The sequence below is a fragment of the Rattus norvegicus genome, chromosome 18 (assembly GCF_036323735.1).
Source record: "Rattus norvegicus strain BN/NHsdMcwi chromosome 18, GRCr8, whole genome shotgun sequence".
Lineage (NCBI taxonomy): Eukaryota > Metazoa > Chordata > Mammalia > Rodentia > Muridae > Rattus > Rattus norvegicus.
Genome location: NC_086036.1, coordinates 480,309 through 501,256, shown reverse-complemented (window position 1 = coordinate 501,256; position 20,948 = coordinate 480,309). Strand labels below are relative to the sequence as shown.

Below are 20,948 nucleotides of genomic sequence, written 5' to 3'. Positions count from 1 at the left end.
GGAAAGATCAAGAATTCAAGGTCCATATCTAAACATATTAAAAGCAATATATGGAAAACCAATAGCTAACATCAAACGAAGTGGCAAGAAACTTGAAGCAATCCCACTGTAATCAGGGACTAGACAGGGCTGCCCACTCTCTCCCTACCTATTGAATATAGTACCTGAAGTCCTAGACAGAGCAATCAGACAGCAAAATGAGGTTAAAGGGATACAAGTTGGAAGGGAAAAAATCAAAATGTCACTGTTTGCAGATGACATGATAGTGCACTTAAGTGACCCCAAAAGTTCCACCAGAGAACTACTAAGCCTAATAAACAACTCCAGCAAAATGACTGGGTATAAAATTACCTAAAAACAAATCAGTAGCCTTCCTTTCCTGAAAAGATAAACAGCCTGAAAAAGAAATTTGGGGAATGACTCCCTTCACAATAGTTACAAATAACATAAAATACGTCAGTGTGACTCTAACCAAGCAAGTTAAAGATCTGTATGACAAGTACTTGAAATCTCTGAAGAAAGAAATTGAAGATACCAGCAGATGGAAAGAGTTCCCATACTCGTGGATTGACCAGATAGATGTAGTAAAAATGGCCATTTTGCCAAAAGCAACCTTCACAGTCAATGCAATCCCCATCAAAATCCCAATTCAATTCTTCAGAGAGTTAGAAAGAGCAATTTGTAAATTCATCTAAAATAACAAAAAAACCCAGGAGAGCAAAAACTATCCTCAACAATAAAAGAACTTCTGGGGGAATCACCATCCCTTACCTCAAGCAATATTACAGAGAAATGGTGATAAAAACTGTATGGTATTCATACAAAGACAGGCAGATAGATCATTGGGATAGAATTGAAGACCAAGATTTTAACCCACACTCCTATGGTCACTTGATCTTCGTCAAAGGAGCTAAAATTATCCAGTGGAAAAAGGATAGCATTTTCAACAAATTGTCCTAGTTGAAATGGAGGTCAGCATGCTGAGGAATACAAATCGATGCATTCTTAATGGCCGTGCATAAAACTTAAGTGTAAGTCAATCAAGGACTTCAACTTGAAACCAGACACACTAAAACTAATAGAAAAAATGGAGAAAAGCCTGGATTGCATGGGCACTGGGGAAGATTTCCTGAACAGAACACCAATGGCTTATGCTCTAAGATCAAAAATCAACAAATGGGACCTCATAAAACTGCAAAGCTTCTGTAAGGCAAAGGACACTCCCTTTAGGACAAATCAGTAACCAACAGATTGAAAAAAGGTCTTTACCAATCCTACATAAGATAGAAATATATACAAAGAAATATATACAAAGAAATCAAGAAGGTAGACCACAGAGAATCAAATAACCCTTATTAAAAATATCAAGTAGGACTCACAGGGATACAGGGATAGTTCAATACACAAATATCCATGAACCTAATCTACTGTAGAAACAATCTCAAAGAATATATATAATCATCTAATTAGATGCTGAGAAAGCATTTGAAAGATCTCAACATCCCTTCATGATAAAAGTCTTGGAAGATCAGGAATTCAATGCCCACAACTAAACATAGTAAAAGCAATATACAACAAACCCTTAGCAAACATCAATATAAAAGTACAGAAATTTGAAGCAATCCCACTAAATTCAGGGAATAGACAAGACTGCCCACTCTCTCCCGATCTATTCAGGATAGTACTTGAAGCCCTAAAGAACAAAAATAGGTCAAAGGGATACAAATTGGAAAGGAAGAAATCAAAATATCACTATTTGCAGATGATATGATAGTAAACTTAAGTGACCCAAAAGTTCCACCACAGAACATTTAAACCTGATAAACAAAGACGTCAAAGGGGTTGGATTAACAAAATAATGGAAAGAAAACAATAGGCTGTCTCTACTTAAAAGATAAAAAGGCTGAGAACGAAATTAGTGAAACAACACCCTTTACATTAGTTACAAATAATATGAAATAACTTGGTGTGACTTTAACCAAGCAAGTGAATGATTTGTATGACAAGAACTTCACTTCTCTGAGGAAAGAAATGGAAAAAGATCTCAGAAGATAGAAAGATCTCCTTTGCTCATGGATTGCCAAGATGGATATATTACAATGGCCATTTTGTCAAAAGCAATATAAAGATTAAATGCAATCGCATCAAAATCCCGACTCAATTCTTCATAACTTATAAAGAGCAATTTGCAAATTCATTTTGGAATAACCAAAAAGCCAGGATAGCAAAAAATATTTTTACAACAACAACAACGAACTTCTGAGAAAAACCACCATACCTGACCTCCAGCTATATTCCAGGGCAATTGTGATCAAACAAACAAACAAACAATGAACAAACCAACATGGTATTGGTAGAGAGACAGGCTAGTTGAGGAACAGAATAGATCAGTAGACCCAGAAATGAACCCACATACCTATTGTCACTTGACCACAGGAGCAAAAACCAGCAAATGGAAAAAATACACTGTTCTCAACAAATGGTGCTGGTTCAACAGGAGGTCAGCATGGAACAGAATGCAAATCATTCCATTCTTACTGCCTTGTACAAGGATCAAATCCAAGTGACTTAAGGACCTCTCATAAAACCAGATACACTGCAACTAACAGAAAACAAAGTGGTAAGAAGCCTTAATCACAGGGGAACAGGGGAAAGTTTTCTGAACAGAATACCAATGGCCTATGCTCTAAGATCAAGAATTGACAAATGTGACCAAATAAAAGTGCATAGCTTCTGAAAGGCAAAGGACACTGTCAATAGGACAAAGCTGCAACCAACAGATTGCAGCTTTACTAAGATACATAGTACTAATGAGTACCCAGTTACAAGACACCTTGCAATATACCCAAAATATGCTCCAACATATAACAAGAACACATACTCGACTATGTTCATAGTGGCCTTATATATAATACCCAGGAATTGGAAACGATGTGGATGCCCTTAGACAGAGGACTGGATACATAAAATGTGGTACATTTACACAATGGAGTACTACTCAACTATTAAAAGCAATGACTTCGTGTAATTCATAAGCAATGAATGGAACTAGAAAATATGATCATGATTGAAGTAACCCAATCACAAAAAAGGCACATGGTATATACTCACTGATTCTTGGATATTAGCCGAAAGGCTGGGAATACCCAAAATACAAATTACAGACCACATGAAGCTCAAGATTATGGAAGACCTAAGTGTGGATGCTTCAAGCCTGTCAAGAATGGGGAACAAAATACCCATAGGAAGAAATATGGAAACAAAATGTGGATTAGAGACTGAAGGAAAGGCCATCTAGAGACTGCCCCACCTGGGGATGTGTTCTATATACAGTCACCAAAACCAGGCACTATTGCTGATGCCAAGAACTACATGCTGACAGGAGCCTGATATAACTGTCACCTGAGAGGCTTGCCCAAGCCTTACAAATACAGAGATGATTAGTCATATCTAACCATGGCACTAAGAATGGGGTCCCCAATGGTGTAGGTGGATAAAGGACTGAAGGAGCTGAAGGAGTTTGAAATCCCATAGGAAGAACAACAATATCAACCAACCAGATACCCCAGAGTTCCCAGGGACTAGACCACCATCTCAAGAGTATAAAGGGATAGATCTATGTCTCCAGCACATATGTAACAGAGGATGGACTTGTCAGGCATCAATGAGAAGAGAGGCCTTTGGTCCTGTGAAGTCTCAATGACCCAGTGTAGGGGAATGCCATGGCAGGGAGGAGAAATAGCTTGGTTGGGTAGAGGTACACCCACATAGAATCAGGAGGAGGGGAGTTGGGATAGGGGATACCAAGAATGGTATAACATTTGAAATGTAAATAAAGACCTATCCAATCAAAGAAAAAAAGTGAATGTGTGAGTCACAGTGCATTCAAATATAAATGTTACTAAATGCTTATTCCAAGGACATATAAGAATGAAGAATCCTTATATAAAATGTAAAACCAAGATAAAGGTACTTAACATGTTAACTGTAAAGAAGATACTAATCAATCTGTAACAATTTAAGACACCTAATGATTAATGTAAGTCAGACCAAAACACTAAGTAGAGTTTTACAAATCCCTTAAGTAGAAATTACGAAAAAAAATTTCTCACCTGCAGAAACCAGGTTGTTATAATTCTCCAACATGACATCTCTGTACAAAGTCCGCTGAGCAGAATCCAGACATTCCCACTCCTCCCTAGAGAACTCTATAGCCACATCCATGAAAGTCAATAGACCCTGAAATTAAAATTAACAGTATCCCTTTGTATCCATTATCCAAGTTCTATATTTCACCCAAGGAAAGATTCATTAATTATGGAACTTGGTCTGGTATAAATAACTAGTATACATTTTTGATAAATTGTGCTCTGAATGAAAGAATGCTGTGCAAAGAATCTTTGCAAAGATTCAATATGCTATCAGTTCTCAACCTGTGGGTGGTGACCCCTTTGGAAATGAAACTGCATGACCCTCTAGTATATCTAATGGTAGTTGCCTATGGTACCAGAAAACAGAGGTATTTACTTTCTGCCTCATACACTAGAAAAATTGCAATTATGAAGTAGCAATAAAAATAAAATTATAGTTGGGATCACCATGACTTGAGGAACCCTAATAAAAGGTTGCAGCAGTAGGAAAGCAGAGAATTACTGCCTTGGGACTGAGATGCAACATTCATGAAACATGAGCCTTTATCTCAGGTAAAGAATGACACAAGCGACTCTGTAGAATTATACATTCACCTTTGCCATCATGTACATTCAGCTTTGTTAGCAGAAGCTTCACAAGATTTTCAGAATACATTTCCATATATATATTGAAAAATAAGTAGCCTGCAATAAGTAAAAACCTGTCTTTAGCACACCATTGACATAAGTTTTGAAAACTTAATTCTGAGAGTCATATGAAAAAATAGTGCTGTAAATGTGAGTCAGCATAGGAAAGTTTGGAAGTTTTGGCAATGAAGATTCTGTAAGAATACTCAACCTTTCCCATCATCATGCATACATTTACCTGACAAGAAGCCATCTTTCCTTTCTCCTTCAGAAGGGAATATCTCACAGAAGTTCACATTTCACATTTCACATTTCACAAAGTCACTCTGTACTTAGAGAGAGCAGGTCCTCCTGTTCCTTGTAAAACTGAAGAGCAGAAAGCAGGAATCAAAACTAACCACACACTGTGACTCGTCTCAGAGAAGAGATGGGAAAAATGATTTCTATAGGCAGAAATAAAACAAAAGATTTTCTTGTTCTGAATTTAGGTGCTGTTTTTCTAGAAAATGGTGTACTCTCTTCCGACCTGGAAATGCGGCTGCAGCGACATGCTATAAACCTAATTCAGGCAGATCAGAGTTGTAAATGCAGGATGAGCAGAGCCGTCAGTTGAACATGATGGTCACCTTTTCTTTCCTTATATTTTTCTCAGATGGTTATTCAAAATCAAGTGGAGGCATCCCTTTTCAATAATTGCCAGAATCTGTGAGGTGTCCACAGCTGAAGGCATTTTTCATGCTGGGAATGCATTAGAGTCTCCTGAGGCTGAGAAAAGCAAGTCAGTCAGTGCCTGTCTCACCAGTCTGAGAAGAGATAGTACTTTTGGAGTTTATGTCCTCTTCTAAGAGGCCATGATGTTGTCGTTTTAAAGGAAGACGCATGGCTGTATTTTCGCACCAATTTCCTTTTAGCAGTGACATCTCTTGTTTTGGATTCATAATTGAGTACTCATATATTCATACCTCAATATCTCTGCATCTTGTTTAATATCTTCAGCTGTCACAGAAGGCAGCTGAACTTCATGCTCCTACAATACCTTCCCTGGTGGGACTTTTGGCTGATAAGAGGCTGAAAATACAGTTATATTAAAGATGGCTTTACCAACCAAGGGCATTTAATTTCTACAAAAAAATATACTAGACAACACAAGGAGACATGTTTTTCTCTGCTGGAAAACTCACCCTAATGGATTAACAACAGACACTAGAGGAAATGCTAATAGAAACACAAATTGTGCCTCAAGGTTCTGTGAAATTTTCTATATATTTCTTTATTTCTTTTTCCTCTATCATTCTCATATTATTTTTAATACTTTACACCTATATACCATGTATTTGAGATTCAGGTGTTTCAGGAATGCAAGATGTAGAACTAGTCCAAGAGAGATTTCAAATTTTATTGTGTACCTTTAAATTAGTACAATCTAGTAGTTAGAACTATACTAGAAAAAAATACTGTACCTAGGGGAAAAAAGCAATGTCTTCATGAAATTCTTAGGCAAATGGATGGACCAAGAACGTATCATCCTGAGTGAGGTACCCCAGTCACAATACAACACACACGGTATGGAATCACTGATAACTGGATATTAGCCCCAAATCTCAGAATGCCTAAAATACAATTCACAGGCTAAATGAAGCTCAAGATAAGGATGCTTGCAGCGAAACATCAGACTGAGCACACAGACCCCACTGGAGGAGATAGAGAAAGGACTGAAGGAGCTGAAGGGGTTTCTAAAACCATAGGAAGAATAACAAGATCAACTAGTCAGACACCCCAGAACTCATGGGGACTAAACCACCAACCAAAGAGTGCACATTCAGAGATACCTGGCTCCAGACACATATGTAGCAGATGATATCATTGTCTGGCATAAATAGGAGGAGAAGCACATCTTCCTGAGAAGACTCCCTTCCTCAGTATAGGGGAATGCCAGTTGAGTTGGTAATGGGTGGGTTGAAGGGGGATCTTCTTCATAGAAGCATGGAGAGGGTGGCGGAGGGATGAGAGAAGGGGGAAAGGGGATAATATTTGAAATCTAAATTCGTAAAATATCTGATTTTAAAAATATAAAGAAAAATGCTGTACCTAAGAATATCTAGAGGCATGGCACAATATCTCCAGATGAAAATACACTGCCCAAGAAGCTTTCAGTTCTAGGAAGATGGAAGTTGCTATCTCTTAAAATGTATTGTTTTGTATTGTAAACATTCTAAAATAGAAACACATTGGTTTAATAATTGAACACTATCTTTGTATGCACTTGCCTCCAATAAATACTCAGCTCTGATTCTGCATGTTTTAACACATTCTTTTAACTCTGGCTCTTAGGAGTCAGAGACAAGTGGATATCTGTGATTTGATAGGACAAGTCTCACACATGTATGTAGAAGCACCCCTGAATATTCTATTACTCTAACTACAAAGGATCTTGAAAACTTGTCGTGCATTTTTATTTGTTCATGCTCTTCTTGTTTATATACTCAGCCTCCTGCTGCTGTTCATCTTTCTTTTTCTGTTATGAAAAGAGTGTTTTTTATTTGAGGCATAGTAATTTTCTCAGTATATTTTGTTCTACATTTTTTACTTTTATGCTTCTACCACACATCCATTGTCAGCAGTTGTATCACATCATTATTTATACAGTGTGTTTTATTGACTATCTTGCTTGTCTTAAATTAGAAAGCCATCGAATATGCAAGCAACCAATCCCTGACATTAGTAGTGATACTCTGTTATGCTTGCAGACCGGAACCTAGCATAACTGTCCTCTAAGAGGCTCTGACTGAAATAGGTACAGATACACACAGCCAAACTTGTGATGGTGAGTAGTGACCCTTATGGAAGTGTGAGGGAAGGATGGGAGACCATGAATGGAATGGAACCCAGAGGCATGACCAAGAGATTCTACTGACCTGGAATCCAGGGACCTATCAGAGACTGAACCACCAACCAAGAAACATACAAGGACTGAAACATGTCCCCTGGTACATATGCTGTGGGTGTGCAGCTTAATTTTCGTTCGAGTCCAGAAAAAAGTGTTACAGAGGCTCTCACTAAAGTTGTAGCCTGATTGAGCTTTAGGGCTAATATCAACAGTATCAGTTGATCCACTCATGGTATCAGTAAATGTATATACCATGTGGTTATCTCACTCAGGATGATATTTTGTAGTTCCATCCATTACCCTAAGATTTTTATGAAGTCTTTGTTTTTAGTAGCTGAGTAGTACTCCATTGTATAAGTGCACCATATTTTCTATACCCTTTCCTCTGTTGAAGGCATCTGGGGTCTTTCCATCTTTTGGCTATTAGAAATAAGGCTGCTATGAACATAGTGGAGCATGTGTCCTTGTTATGTTTTTGGAGCTAATTATGGGTGTATGCCCAGGAGTAGTATAGCTGAGTCCTCAGGAAACACTATGGCCAATTTCTGAGGAACCACCAGATAGATTCCCACCGTGGTTTTTCCAACTTGCATTCCCACCAACAATGGAGGAGTGTGCCTCTTTCTCCACATCCTCGCCTTCATCTACTGTCACCTGAGATTTTATCTTAGCCATTCTGACTGGTGTGAGGTGGAAACTCCCGGTTTGTTTTGCTTTGCATTTCCCTGAAGAGTAAAGATGTTAAACTTTTCTTTAGGTTTTTCTCAGCCATTCAGTACTCCTTAGTATAAAATTCTTTGATAGATCTGTACCCTTTTTCTAAAAGTAGGATTATTGTCTTCTCTGGGGTCTAACACCCAGACTTCTTTTTATATATTAGTTATTGGCTTTCTCTTGGATGTAGAATTGGTAAAGATCTTTTCTCAATCTGTTGATTGCTGTTTTGCACTACTGACTGTGATGATTGCACATGGGAGGGCTCATGGCTTCAGACGTATATGTAGCAAAGGATAGCATTGTCTGGCATCAATAGGAGGACAAACCCTTGGTCCTGGCAAGACTTGTTTCCCGAGTGAGTGGAAAACCAGTGTTTAGAGGTAAGAGTGGGGAGGTAGGAGAGGGAGTATTCTCAAAGAGACGGGGTGGGGGAGTATTAGAGAGGGGGAACTGGGAAAAGGGATAACATTTGAATTATACATACATAACATATTCAATTAAAAAAACTTAGGAGAGAAGAGCTAACGGTGGTGGTGCATATTTTTAGTCACAGAAACTGGGAGGTAGCATGAGATAAATCTCTGATTTCAAGGCCAGTCTAGTCTACAGAGTGAGTTCCAGGTCGTCCAGTGCTACACAGAGAAACCCTGTCTCTGCAACTCAAAAGCCATAAGATTTTAATTCATTCTGAAGCCAATCAGGCCTTTGAGATGTGAGAATTTTTAAATATTTAACTGTCAAATATCACAAATAATTATGCATGCATGCAGTGGGAACTACAGTGTGGAAAGAGGCTTCAAGATGTGAGGGTGCAGACATGTGACTATACATCACACATGACAAGTACTCACCGTGATGGTGGTAAAACCAAAGACCCCTCAGGTTTAGAATGTTATCCCTGAAGATTACTTTGTTATTCCCAGAGTACTTGACAACTCTTTCAATGACCTCTTACTGTTCATCAGTAATAAAGGAAGGGTCCATAGAACAGAAGACCCCATGGGTAAACCCAGGAATGCACCAGAAACATACTCTCTGCTCTGCCCACATTTCCTCTTTTGATCTGAAAGATCAGAATTCTCACTACTTGACTGATTCATAGTGAATGACATAAGAGAACATTCTTTTATTACTTAAATTAACATTCTCTTGAAAATTAAAACAAATAAACACAACAGAAAAACAAAACAAAAAACCCCCTTGTAATCTGTCTGTAGTATTTGAGTCCCCTATTCATTAAAATTACTATATGCTAACAAAACATTAAAAATTAATGCCTCATTGCCTTTACGTTGTAGTTAGACCTAGTGATAGGTGGAAGTTGAGCTTCTAGTACAAAGAATATTTTGTAGAGGAATTTAGGCATGGATAGGAATCAGAAAGGGGACCTCTGTGGTTGTCGCAGGAAAACTGGTATTATAGATGTTTTGAATTTAAAAGAAAGTAAAGATATTTAGCTTTAATAATTAGAAAAATGGTAAATTAAATTTCAAAGAGTGGCTGAAGAGGTGGCTCAGTAGATGAAGTGCTTTAAGCACATGAGAGAGGGTCTGAATTTAGATTTTTCAGTAGCCCATAAAATCAGGAATGGTAGGTGTTTTTCTGTAACCACAGCACTAGGAACATGGAGTAGTGAATAGAGACTAATTCCTAAAATTCCATGGTCAGCTGCTGTCACCAAAATTGTGAGCTCCAAGTATTATGAGAGACCTTGTTCCAGAAAAACTAGAAATACTAGAGCATATTAGTATCCAGAAGGCATATGATTTTGTCTTTTGCCTGCACAGTTTAAGGGTTATATGTATGTAGCTGGTTTTTATATAGGAACTTGAGATTCAAAAGTTTTTGTTCTCGTGCTTTGCCTGGTGCTTTTACCCACTGAGTCATGACACCATTCAAGATTAAGTACAATTTATTAATCTTTTATGAATTAATGTTAATTATTAACTCAATTGATAAAGAATAATAAACTATGCTTCCATAAACATACTCAAAGGAAATGCATTTTCAGTAGTTATTTTAGTTCACAAAATTTATATTAATTTATTTACTAATATTAAATACAAAACATTAAATATAAAACATTTCCCATAATTATTGATATATGTTATTTTAGCAATTCAGTAATAATTATTCCGACTGATTCTATTTCACCATATAATCAAGTTAGTATAACTGATTTGAAAAATTTTTATGGTTTTTTTTTCTATTTTGTTTTTGGGTAGTGCTTTTTTTAAATTATTTTATTTATATTTTATTTATTTACATTCCAGTCATTGCCCATGCACTTGGTGCCCCCCCCTACTTCTCTATACTTTATCCCCTTTCCATACCAGAGGATATACCCCCAGCAGGCCTCCCCCTTCACTGGGATCTCAATTATCTCAAGGATTAAGAATATCTTCTCCCACTAAGGCCCAAACAAGCAGACCTATGCTGTACATGTGACAAAGACCTTGGACCAACTGGTGTGTGTTCCTGTTGGATCAGGCCCTCAGAGATCCCCAGCAACTGGTTAGTTGAGACTGCTGGACTTCTTATAGGGTTGCTCTGTCCTTCAGTTCTTTCATTCTTATTCCTAATTCAACCATAAGGGACTTCAACTTCATTACTACGATTGGGTTTAAGAGTCTGCTTCTGTAACAGTCAGCTGCCAGTAGGGCTTCTCGGAGGACAGCCATGCCAGGCTCCTGTCTGTAAGCCCATCACAGCTTCAGTAATAATATCAGGCCTTGGTGTCCACCAACCATGAGATGGATCCCAATTTGGGTCAGTATTTGGACCACCTTTCATTCAGTCCCTTCTCCATTTTTGTCCATGCAGTTCTTTTAGACAGGAACAATTCTGGGTCAGAAATTTTGACTGTGGGTTGATAACCCTGTCCTTCCACTACAGGCTTAGGCATTCTACTCCTCTCTCCCCAGTATTGAACATTTTGCTTAAGGTAAGCCTAATTGAGTCTTGAGAGTCTATCACCTAGCTTCTGGTACTTGCTAGAGGGTCCCCTTACCTCCCACCACCCAAGGATGCTTACTTTTATTCATACCCCTGACCTTCTGGGCTCTTCTCCTGTTCCCCCAGACACATAACTGATCCCCTGCCTTTTTCCTCCTCCCCCTTCACACTTCCACCCAGGTCCATCCCTCCCTCTGTCCCCATGATCATTTTCCCCCTTTGTAAGTGGAATTGATGCATCCTCACTTTGGCATTCTTCCTGTTATATTTCATATGGTATGTGGGTTGTATTATAGATATTGTGTATATTTGACTAAGAACCACTAGTCAGTGAGTATGTACCATGCATGTTATTTTGAGTCTAAGATACCTCACTTAGGATGATATTTTCTAGATCCATCTATTTGCTGCAAAATGCATGGTACATACTCATTTTTAATAGCCAAGTAGAATTCCATTGTGTAAATGGACCACATTTTCTGTATCCATATTTGGGTGTGGATATCTGCTTTTCTCTTCTCTAAAGCTGAACATTGAAGGGCTGGAATGATGCTTCAGTGGTTAAGAGTTCTTTAAGTGGATACAAGTAAATTTAGATATCCTAGGTGTCTCCAATGGTCTATACTCCAGCTCCAGGGAAACTGATCACCTTCTCTGGTCTCTGCATATTTGTGCCATGAATTTACTCAAACATATATTCAGGTAAATAAAAATTATAATAAAATTTTTTTCATCTTTATTAACTTGACTATTTGTTATTTACATTTCAGTTGTTATTCCCCTTCCCGGTTTCCGGGCCAACATCCCCCTAACCCCTCACCCTCTATACGGGCTTCCCCTCCATATCCTCCCCCCATTACCACCCTCATCCCAAAAATCACATTCACTGGGAGTTCAATCATGGGAGGACCAAGGGCTTTCCCTTCCACTGGTGCTCTTAATAGGCTATTCATTGCTACCTATGAGGTTGGAGCCAAGGATCAGTCCATGTATAGTCTTTGGGTAGTGGCTTAGTCCCTGGAAGCTCTGGTTGGTTGGCATTATTGTTCATATGGGGTCTCGAGCCCCTTGAAGCTCTTCCAGTCCTTTCTCAGCTCAGTGGATTGCTGCTGGCATTCACCTATGTTTTTGCTGTATTCTGGCTGTGTCTCTCAGAAGAGATCTACATACGGTACCTGTTGGCATGCACTTCTTTGCCAATCCAAGAGCATGGGAAATCTTTCCCTCTCCTGAGATCTTCTTCAATTTCATTTGTTAGAGACTTGAAGTTCTTATTGTACAGATCTTTTACTTGCTTGGTTAAAGTCACATCGAGGTACTTTATATTATTTGGGACTGTTATGAAGGGTGTCATTTCCCTAATTTTCTTGGCTTGTTTCTCTTTTGTGTAGAGGAAGGTTAGTGATTTATTTGAGTTAACTTTATACCCAGCTACTTTGCTGAAGTTGTTTATCAGCTTTAGGAGTTCTCTGGTGGAACTTTTGGGATCACTTAAATATAATATCATATCATCTGCAAATAGTGATATTTTGACTTCTTCTTTTCCAATCTGTATCCCTTTGATCTCCTTTTGTTGTCTGATTGCTCTGGCTAGAACTTCAAGAACTATAATGAATAAGTAGAGAGCCAGTGGGCAGCCTTGTCTAGTCCCTGATTTTAGTGGGATTGCTTCAAGTTTCTCTCCATTTAGTTTAATGTTAGCAACTGGTTTGCTGTATATGGCTTTTACTATGTTTAGGTATGGGCCTTGAATTCCTATTCTTTCCAGGACTTTTATCATGAAGGGGTGTTGAATTTTGTCAAAAGCTTTCTCAGCATCTAATGAAATGATCATGTGGTTTTGTTCTTTAAGTTTGTTTATATAATGGATCACGTTGATGGTTTTCTGTATATTAAACCATCCCTGCATGCCTGGGATGAAGCCTACTTGATCATGGTGGATGATTGTTTTGATGTGCTCTTGGATTCGGTGTGCCAGAATTTTATTGAGTATTTTTCCATCGATATTCATAAGGGAAATTGGTCTGAAGTTCTCTTTCTTTGTTGGGTCTTTGTGTGGTTTAGGTATAGGAGTAATTGTGGCTTCATAGAAGGAATTCGGTAGTGCTCCATCTGTTTCAATTTTGTGGAATAGTTTGGATAGTATTGGTATGAGGTCTTCTATGATGGTCTGAAAGAATTTTGCACTAAACCTATCTGGACCTGGGCTCTTTTTGGTTAGGAGACCTTTAATGACTTCTTCTATTTCTTTAGGAGTTATGGTGTTGTTTAAATCGTTTATCTGTTCCTGATTTAACTTCGGTATGTGGTATCTGTCTAGGAAATTGTCCATTTCCTGCAATTTTCAAGTTTTGTTGAATATAGGCTTTTGTAGTAAGATCTGATATTTTTTTTAATTTCCTCTGATTCTGTAGTTATGTCTCCCTTTTTATTTCTGATTTTGTTAATTTGCACACATTCTCTGTGTCCTCTCGTTAGTCTGGCTAAGGATTTATCTATCTTTTTGATTTTCTCAAAGAACAAATTTTTGGTTCTGTTGATTCTTTCTATTTTCCTTTTTGTTTCTACTTGGTTGATTTCAGCTCTGAGTTTGATTATTTCCTGCCTTCTACTCCTCCTGAGTGTATTTGCTTCTTTTTGTTCTAGAGCTTTTAGGTGTGCTCTCAAGCTGGTGACATATGCTCTCTCCTGTTTCTTTCTGCAGGCACTCAGAGCTGTGAGTTTTCCTCTTACCACAGCTTTCTTTGTGCCCCATAAGTTTGGGTATGTTGTACCTTCATTTTTCATTAAATTCTAAGAAGTCTTTAATTTCTTTCTTTATTTCTTCCTTGACCAAGTTATCATTGAGTAGAGCATTGTTCAACTTCCATGTATATGTGGGCATTCTTCCCTTATTGTTATTGAAGACCAGCTTTAGCCGGTGGTGGTATGATAGGAGGCATGGGATTATTTCTATCTTTCTGTACCTGTTGAGGCCTGTTTTTTGACCAATTATATGGACAACTTTGGAGAAAGTACGATGAGTTTCTGAGAAGAATGTATATCCTTTTGCTTTAGGATAGAATGTTCTATAAATATCTGTTAAGTCCATTTGGTTCATGACTTCTCTTAATCTGTCTGTTTCTCTGTTTAATTTCTGTTTCCATGACCTGTCCATTGATGAGAGTGGCGTGATGAAATCTCCTCCTATTATTGTGTGAGGCACAATGTGTGTTTTGAGCTTTACTAAGGTTTCTTTCACTTATGTAGGTGACCTTGTATTTGGAGCATAGATATTTAGGATTGAGAGTTCATGTTGGTGGACTTTTCCTTGATGAATATGAAGTGTCCTTCTCATCTTTTTTGATGACTTTTAGTTGAGAATTGATTTTATTCGATATTAGAATGGCTACTCCAGCTTGCTTCTTCAGATCATTTGCTGGGAAAGTTGTTTTCCAGCTTTTCACACTGAGGTAGTGTTTGTCTTTGTCTCTGAGATGTGTTTCCTGTAGGCAGCAGAATGCAGGGTCCTCGTTGTGTATCCAGTTTGTTAATCTATGTCTTTTTATTGGGGAGTTGACGCCATTGATGTTGAGAGATATTAAGGAATAGTGATTATTGCTTCCTGTTATATTCATATTTGGATATGAGGTTATGTTTGTGTGCTTTTCTTCTCTTTGTTTTTTTGCCAGGACAATAAGTTTCTTGCTTCTTCTAGGGTATAGCTTGCCTCCTTATGTTGGGCTTTACCATTTATTATCCTTTGTAGCGCTGGATTTGTAGAAGATTATTGTGTAAATTTGGTTTTGTCATGGAATATCTCGGTTTCTCCATCCATGATAATTGAGAGTTTTGCAGGTTATCGTAACCTGGGCTGGCATTTGTGTTCTCTTGGAGTCTGTATGACATCTGTCCAGGACCTTCTGGCTTTCATAGTCTCTGGTGAGAAGTCTGGTATGATTCTGATAGGTCTGCCTTTATATGTTACTTGACATTTTTCCCTTACTGCTTTTAATATTCTTTCTTTATTTTATGCATTTGGTGTTTTGACTATTATGTGACGGGAGGAGTTTCTTTTCTGGTCCAATCTACTTGGAGTTCTGTAGGCTTCTTCTATGCTTATGGGCATCTCTTACTTTAGGTTAGGGAAGTTTTCTTTTATGATTTTGTTGAAGATATCTACTGGTCCTTTGATCTGGGAGTCTTCAGGCTCTCTATACCTGTTATCCTTAGGTTTGGTCTTTTCATTCAGTACTGGATTTTCTGTATGTTTTGGACCAGTAGCTTTTTCTGCTTTACATAATGTTTGACAGTTGTGTCGATGATTTCTATGGAATCTTCTGCTCCTGAGAGTCTCTCTTCTATCTCTTGTATTCTGTTGTTGATGCTTGTATCTACGGCTCCTTGTCTCTTCCTTTGGTTTTCTATATCCAGGTTTGTTTGCCTAGGTTCTTACATGATTGCTTCTATTTCCATTTTTAATTCCTTCCTGAATCCCATTTTTTAATAGGGTTATGTGTCTCCCTGCAGACTAACGTCATGAGTTCTTTGTATATTTGGATATAAGCCCTCTATCTGTTGTAGGATTTGTAAAGATCTTTTCCCAATATGTTGGTTGTCGTTTTGTCCTAACAACAGTGTCCTTTGCCTTACAGAACCTTGCAGTTTGATTAGATCCCCTATATAGATTCTTGATCTTAGAGCATAGGCCATTGGTGATTTGTTCAGGAAATTTTTTCCAGTGCCCATGTGTTCCAGATGCTTCCCCACTTTTTCTTCTATTAGTTTGAGTGAATGTGGTGTGATGTGGAGGTCCTTGATCCACTTGGACTTAAGCTTTGTACAGGGTGATAAGCATAGATCGATCTGCATTCTTCTACATGCTGACCTCCAGTTGAACCAGCACCATTTGCCGAAAATGCTATCTTTTTTCCACTGAATGGTTTTGGCTCCTAGGTTGAAAATCAAGTGACCATAGGTGTGTGGGTTCATTTCTGGGTCTTCAATTCTAGTCCACTGATCTATCTGTCTGTCTCTGTACCAATACCATGCAGTTATAATCACTATTGCTCGGTAATACTGCTTGAGTTCAGGGATAGTGATTCCCCCTGAAGTCCTTTTATTGTTGAGGATAGTTTTAGCTATTCTGTGTTTTTTGTTATTCCAGATGAATTTGCATATTGTTCTGTCTAACTCTTTGAAGAATTGGATTGGTATTTTGATGGGAATTGCATTGAATCTGTAGATCGTTTTTTATAAAATATCCATTTTTACTATATTAATCATGCCAGTCCATGAGCATGGGAGATATTTCCATCTTCTGAGGTCTTCTTCAATTTCTTTCTTCAGAGGCTTGAAGTTCTTACCATACAGGTCTTTTACTTGCTTGGTTAAAGTCACACCGAGCTATGTTATATTATTTGGGACTATAATGAAGGGTGTCATATCCCTAATTTCTTTCTCGGCTTGTTTCTCTTTTGTGTGGAGGAAGGCTACTGATTTATTTGAGTTAATTTTATACCCAGCTACTTTGCTGAAGTTGTTTATCAGCTTTAGGAGTTCTCTGGTGGAACTTTTGGGATCGCTTAAATATACTATCATATCTTCTGCAAATAGTGATATTTTGACTTCTTCTTTTCTAATCTGTATCCCCTTGATCTTCTTTTGTTGTCTGATTGCTCTGGCTAGAACTTCAAGAACTATAATGAATAAGTAGGGAGCCAGTGGGCAGCCTTGTCTAGTCCCTGATTTTAGTGGGATTGCTTCAAGTTTCTCTCCATTTAGTTTAATGTTAGCGACTGGTTTGCTGTATATGGCTTTTACTATGCTTAGGTATCAGCCTTGAATTCCTATTCTTTCCAGGACTTTTATCATGAAGGGGTGTTGAATTTTGTCAAAAGCTTTCTCAGCATCTAATGAAATGATCATGTGGTTTTGTTCTTTCAGTTTGTTTATATAATGGATCACGTTGATGGTTTTCTGTATATTAAACCATTCCTGCATGCCTGGGATGAAGCCTACTTGATCATGGTGGACAATAGTTTTGATGTGCTCTTGGATTCGGTGTGCCGGAATTTTATTGAGTATTTTTCCATCGATATTCATAAGGGAAATTGGTCTGAAGTACTCTTTCTTTGTTGGGTCTTTGTGTGGTTTAGGTATAGGAGTAATTGTGGCTTCATAGAAGGAATTCGGTAGTGCTCCATCTGTTTCAATTTTGTGGAATAGTTTGGATAGTATTGCTATGAGGTCTTCTATGAAGGTCTGATACAATTCTGCACTGAACCCATCTGGACCTGGGCTCCTTTTGGTTGTGAGACTTTTAATGACTGCTTCTATTACTTTAGGAGTTATGGGTTTGTTTAAATGGTTTGTCTGTTCCTGATTTAACTTCATTACCTGGTATCTGTCGGGGAAATTGTCAATTTCCTGTACATTTTCAAGTTTTGTTGAATATAAGCTTTTGTAGTAGGATCTGATGATTTTTTGAATTTCCTCTGATTCTGTAGTTATGTCTCCCTTTTCATTTCTGATTTTCTTAATTTGGATACACTCTCTGTGTCCTCTCATTATTCTGGCTAAGGATTTATCTATCTTGTTGATTTTCTCAAAGAACCAACTTTTGGTTCTGTTGATTCTTTCTATGGTCCTTTTTGTTTCTACTTGGTTGATTTCAACTCTGAGTTTGATTATTTCCTGCTTTCTACTTGTCCTGGGTGTATTTGCTTCTTTTTGTTCTCGAGATTTTAGGTGTGCTCTCAAGCTGGTGACATATGCTCTCCTGTTTCTTTCTGCAGGCACTCAGAACTATGAGTTTTCCTCTTTGCATAGCTTTCATTGTGTCCCATAGGTTTGGGTATGTTGTACCTTCATTTTCATTAAATTCTAAGAAGTCTTTAATTTCTTCCTTTATTTCTTCCTTGACCAGGTTATCATTGAGTAGAGCATTGTTCAACTTCCACATATATGTGGGCGTTCTTCCCTCATAGTTATTGAAGACCAGCTTTAGCCCGTGGTGGTCTGATAGGACGCATGGGATTATTTCTATCTTTCTGTACCTGTTGAGGCCTGATTTTGACCAATTATATGGTCAATTTTGGAGAAAGTACCATGAGGTGCTGAGAAGAATGTATATCCTTTCGCTTTAGGATAGAATGTTCTATAAATATCTGTTAAGTCCATTTGGTTCTTGACTTCTCTTAGTCTGTCTACGTCTCCATTAAATTTCTGTTTCCATGACCTGTCCATTGATGTGAGTGGTGTGATGAAATCTCCTCCTATTATTGTGTGAGTTACAATGTGTGTTTTGAGCTTTAGTAAAGTTTCTTTCACGTATGTAGGTGCCCTTTTATTTGGAGCATAGATATTTAGGATTGAGAGTTCATCTTGGTGGATTTTTCCTTTGGTGAATATGAAGTGTCCTTCTCATCTTTTTTGATGACTTTTAGGTGAAAATCAATTTTATTCATTATTAGAATGGCTACTCCAGCTTGCTTCTTCAGACCATTTGCTTGGAAAGTTGTTTTCCAGCCTTTTACTCTGAGGTAGAGTCTGTCTTTGTCTCTGACGTGTGTTTCCTGTAGGCAGCAGAATGCAGGGTCCTCATTGTGTATCCAGTTTGTTAATCTAGGTCTTTTTATTGGGGAGTTGACGCCATTGATGTTGAGAGATATTAAGGAATAGTGATTGTTGCTTGCTGGTATATTCATTGGATTTGAGATTATGTTTGTGTGCTTTTCTTCTCTTTGTTTTATTGCCAAGACGATTTGTTTCTTCCTTTTTCTAGGGTGTAGATTGCCTCCGTATGTTGCGCTTTGCTATTTATTATCCTTTGTAGGGCAGGATTAGTAGAAAGGTATCGTGTAAATTTGGGTTTGTCATGGAATATCTTGGTTTCTCCATCTATATTAAGTGAGAGTTTTGCTGGTACAGTAACCTGGGCTGGCATTTGTGTTCTCTTCGGGTCTGTATGACATCTATCCAGGATCTTCTGGCTTTCATAGTCTCTTGTGAGAAATCTGGTGTGATTCTCATAGGTCTGCCTTCATATATTACTTGACCTTTTTCCTTTACCACTTTTAATATTCTTTCTTTGTTTTTTGCATTTGGTGTTTTGACTGTTATGTGATGGGAGGAGTTTCTTTTCTGGTCCAATCTATTTGGAGTTCTGTAGGCTTCTTGTATGTTTATGGGACTCTCTTTCTCTATGTTAGGTAAGTTTTCTTCTATGATTTTGTTGAAGATATTTAATGGTCCTTTGAATTAGGAGTCTTTACTCTTTTCTACCTATTATCCTTAGGTTTGATCTTCTCATTGTGCCCTGGATTTCCTGTGTGTTTTGGGCCAGTATCTTTTTCTGTTGTACATTATCTTTGTCAGTTGTGTCGATGATTTCTATGGAATCTTCTGCTTCTGAGATTCTTTCTTCTTCCTTTGCATTCTGTTTGTGATGCTTCTATCTACGGCTCCTTGTCTCTTCCTTCAGTTTTCTATATCCAGGGTTGTCTCCCTTTGTGCTTTCTTTATTGCTTCTATTTCCATTTTTAATTCCTTCACCTGTTTGGTTGTGTATTCCTGGAATTCTTTCAGGGATTTTTGGGATTCCTCTCTATAGGCTTCTACTTGTTTATTTATGTTTCCTGCATTTCTCTAGGGGAGTTCTTTATTTCTTTCTTGAAGCCTCCATCATCATGATCAAATATGATTTTCCATCTAGATCTTGCTTTTCTGGTATGTTTGGATATTCAGTGTTTCCTTTGGTGGAAGAATTGGGCTCCGATGATGCCATGTAGTGTTGCTTTCTGTTGCTTGGGTTCCTGTGTTTGCTTCTTGCCATCAGGTTGTCTCTGGTGTTACCTTGTTCTGCTATTTCTGACAGTGGCTAGACTGTCCTACAGACCTGTGTGTCAGGAGTGATGTAGACCTGTTTTCCTGTTTTCTTTCAGCCAGTTATGGGAACAGAGTGTTCTGCTTTCAGGCGTGTAGTCTTTCCTGTCTACTAGTCTTCAGATGTTCTTGAGGGCCTGTATCTGGAGTCCACCAGGCAGGTCGTTTGGAACAGAAAAGTTGGTCTTACCTGTGGTCCCGTGGCTGAAGTCGTTCCTGGGGGGCTGCTTTTGAGCTCTCTTTTGGGCGGCAATCAGGAGGGCTGGCACCACCTTTTCCTGGGTCCCCCATGCATCGGGTACCCAGGTGGCACTAGCTGTTTTCCTCTGGAGTCAGAAATGTGGGCAGAGTGTAGTCTCTTCTTGCTTCCCAGGTGTGTCTGCTCCTCTGAAGGTTTAGCTCTCCCTCCCACGGGATTTGGGTGCAGGGGGCTTTTGATCGGGTCCCTTCAGATCTGGGCGGTGTCTGGCCTGCAGAAGACCTGCCACTTGAGTGCCCCTATCTTCCAGTTCCCAGATGCCCTATACAATTTCCTCTTGGGCCACAGATGTCGGCAGGGTGGGCCTTGACCTTACCCCAATGACTGTACTGTTGTAGGTAGAATAATGCTCACAACTTGCTTATGTGTTTCAGACCACTTGTCAGTATTTCTCAGAAAAGTATTAGAGGGCCTTGGCCACTTTCATTTTCCCTATCAATGCATATTGCTGGTCAAATATGAGTGGAACAAATTTTCTACAGAGAGA

The 20,948-nt window shown here is 38.4% G+C and overlaps 1 protein-coding gene and 1 pseudogene across 1 annotated transcript; both read right to left on the bottom strand.

The window, feature by feature from the left end:
• LOC120098303 (zinc finger protein 850-like) overlaps positions 1 to 20,948 on the bottom strand; it is a 58,975-nt pseudogene that overhangs the window by 7,064 nt on the left and 30,963 nt on the right.
• On the bottom strand, positions 4,004 to 5,328 carry LOC134482990 (zinc finger protein 320-like). The gene is made up of 3 exons (XM_063277678.1): positions 5,305 to 5,328; positions 4,113 to 4,239; positions 4,004 to 4,008 (listed from the first exon to the last, which is right to left on the bottom strand). The coding sequence occupies exons 1-3, from the start codon at positions 5,326 to 5,328 to the stop codon at positions 4,004 to 4,006; spliced, it is 156 nt and encodes a 51-aa protein (XP_063133748.1).

Excerpts from the sequence above, each read along its gene's own strand:
- LOC134482990 (XM_063277678.1), bottom strand. The coding sequence starts at position 5,328 with ATGTCGCTGCAGCCGCATTTCCAG. Across the intron at positions 4,240-5,304 it reads CGCTGCAGCCGCATTTCCAG|GGTCTATTGACTTTCATGGA; the intron begins GTCGGAAGAGAG and ends TTTTAATTTCAG.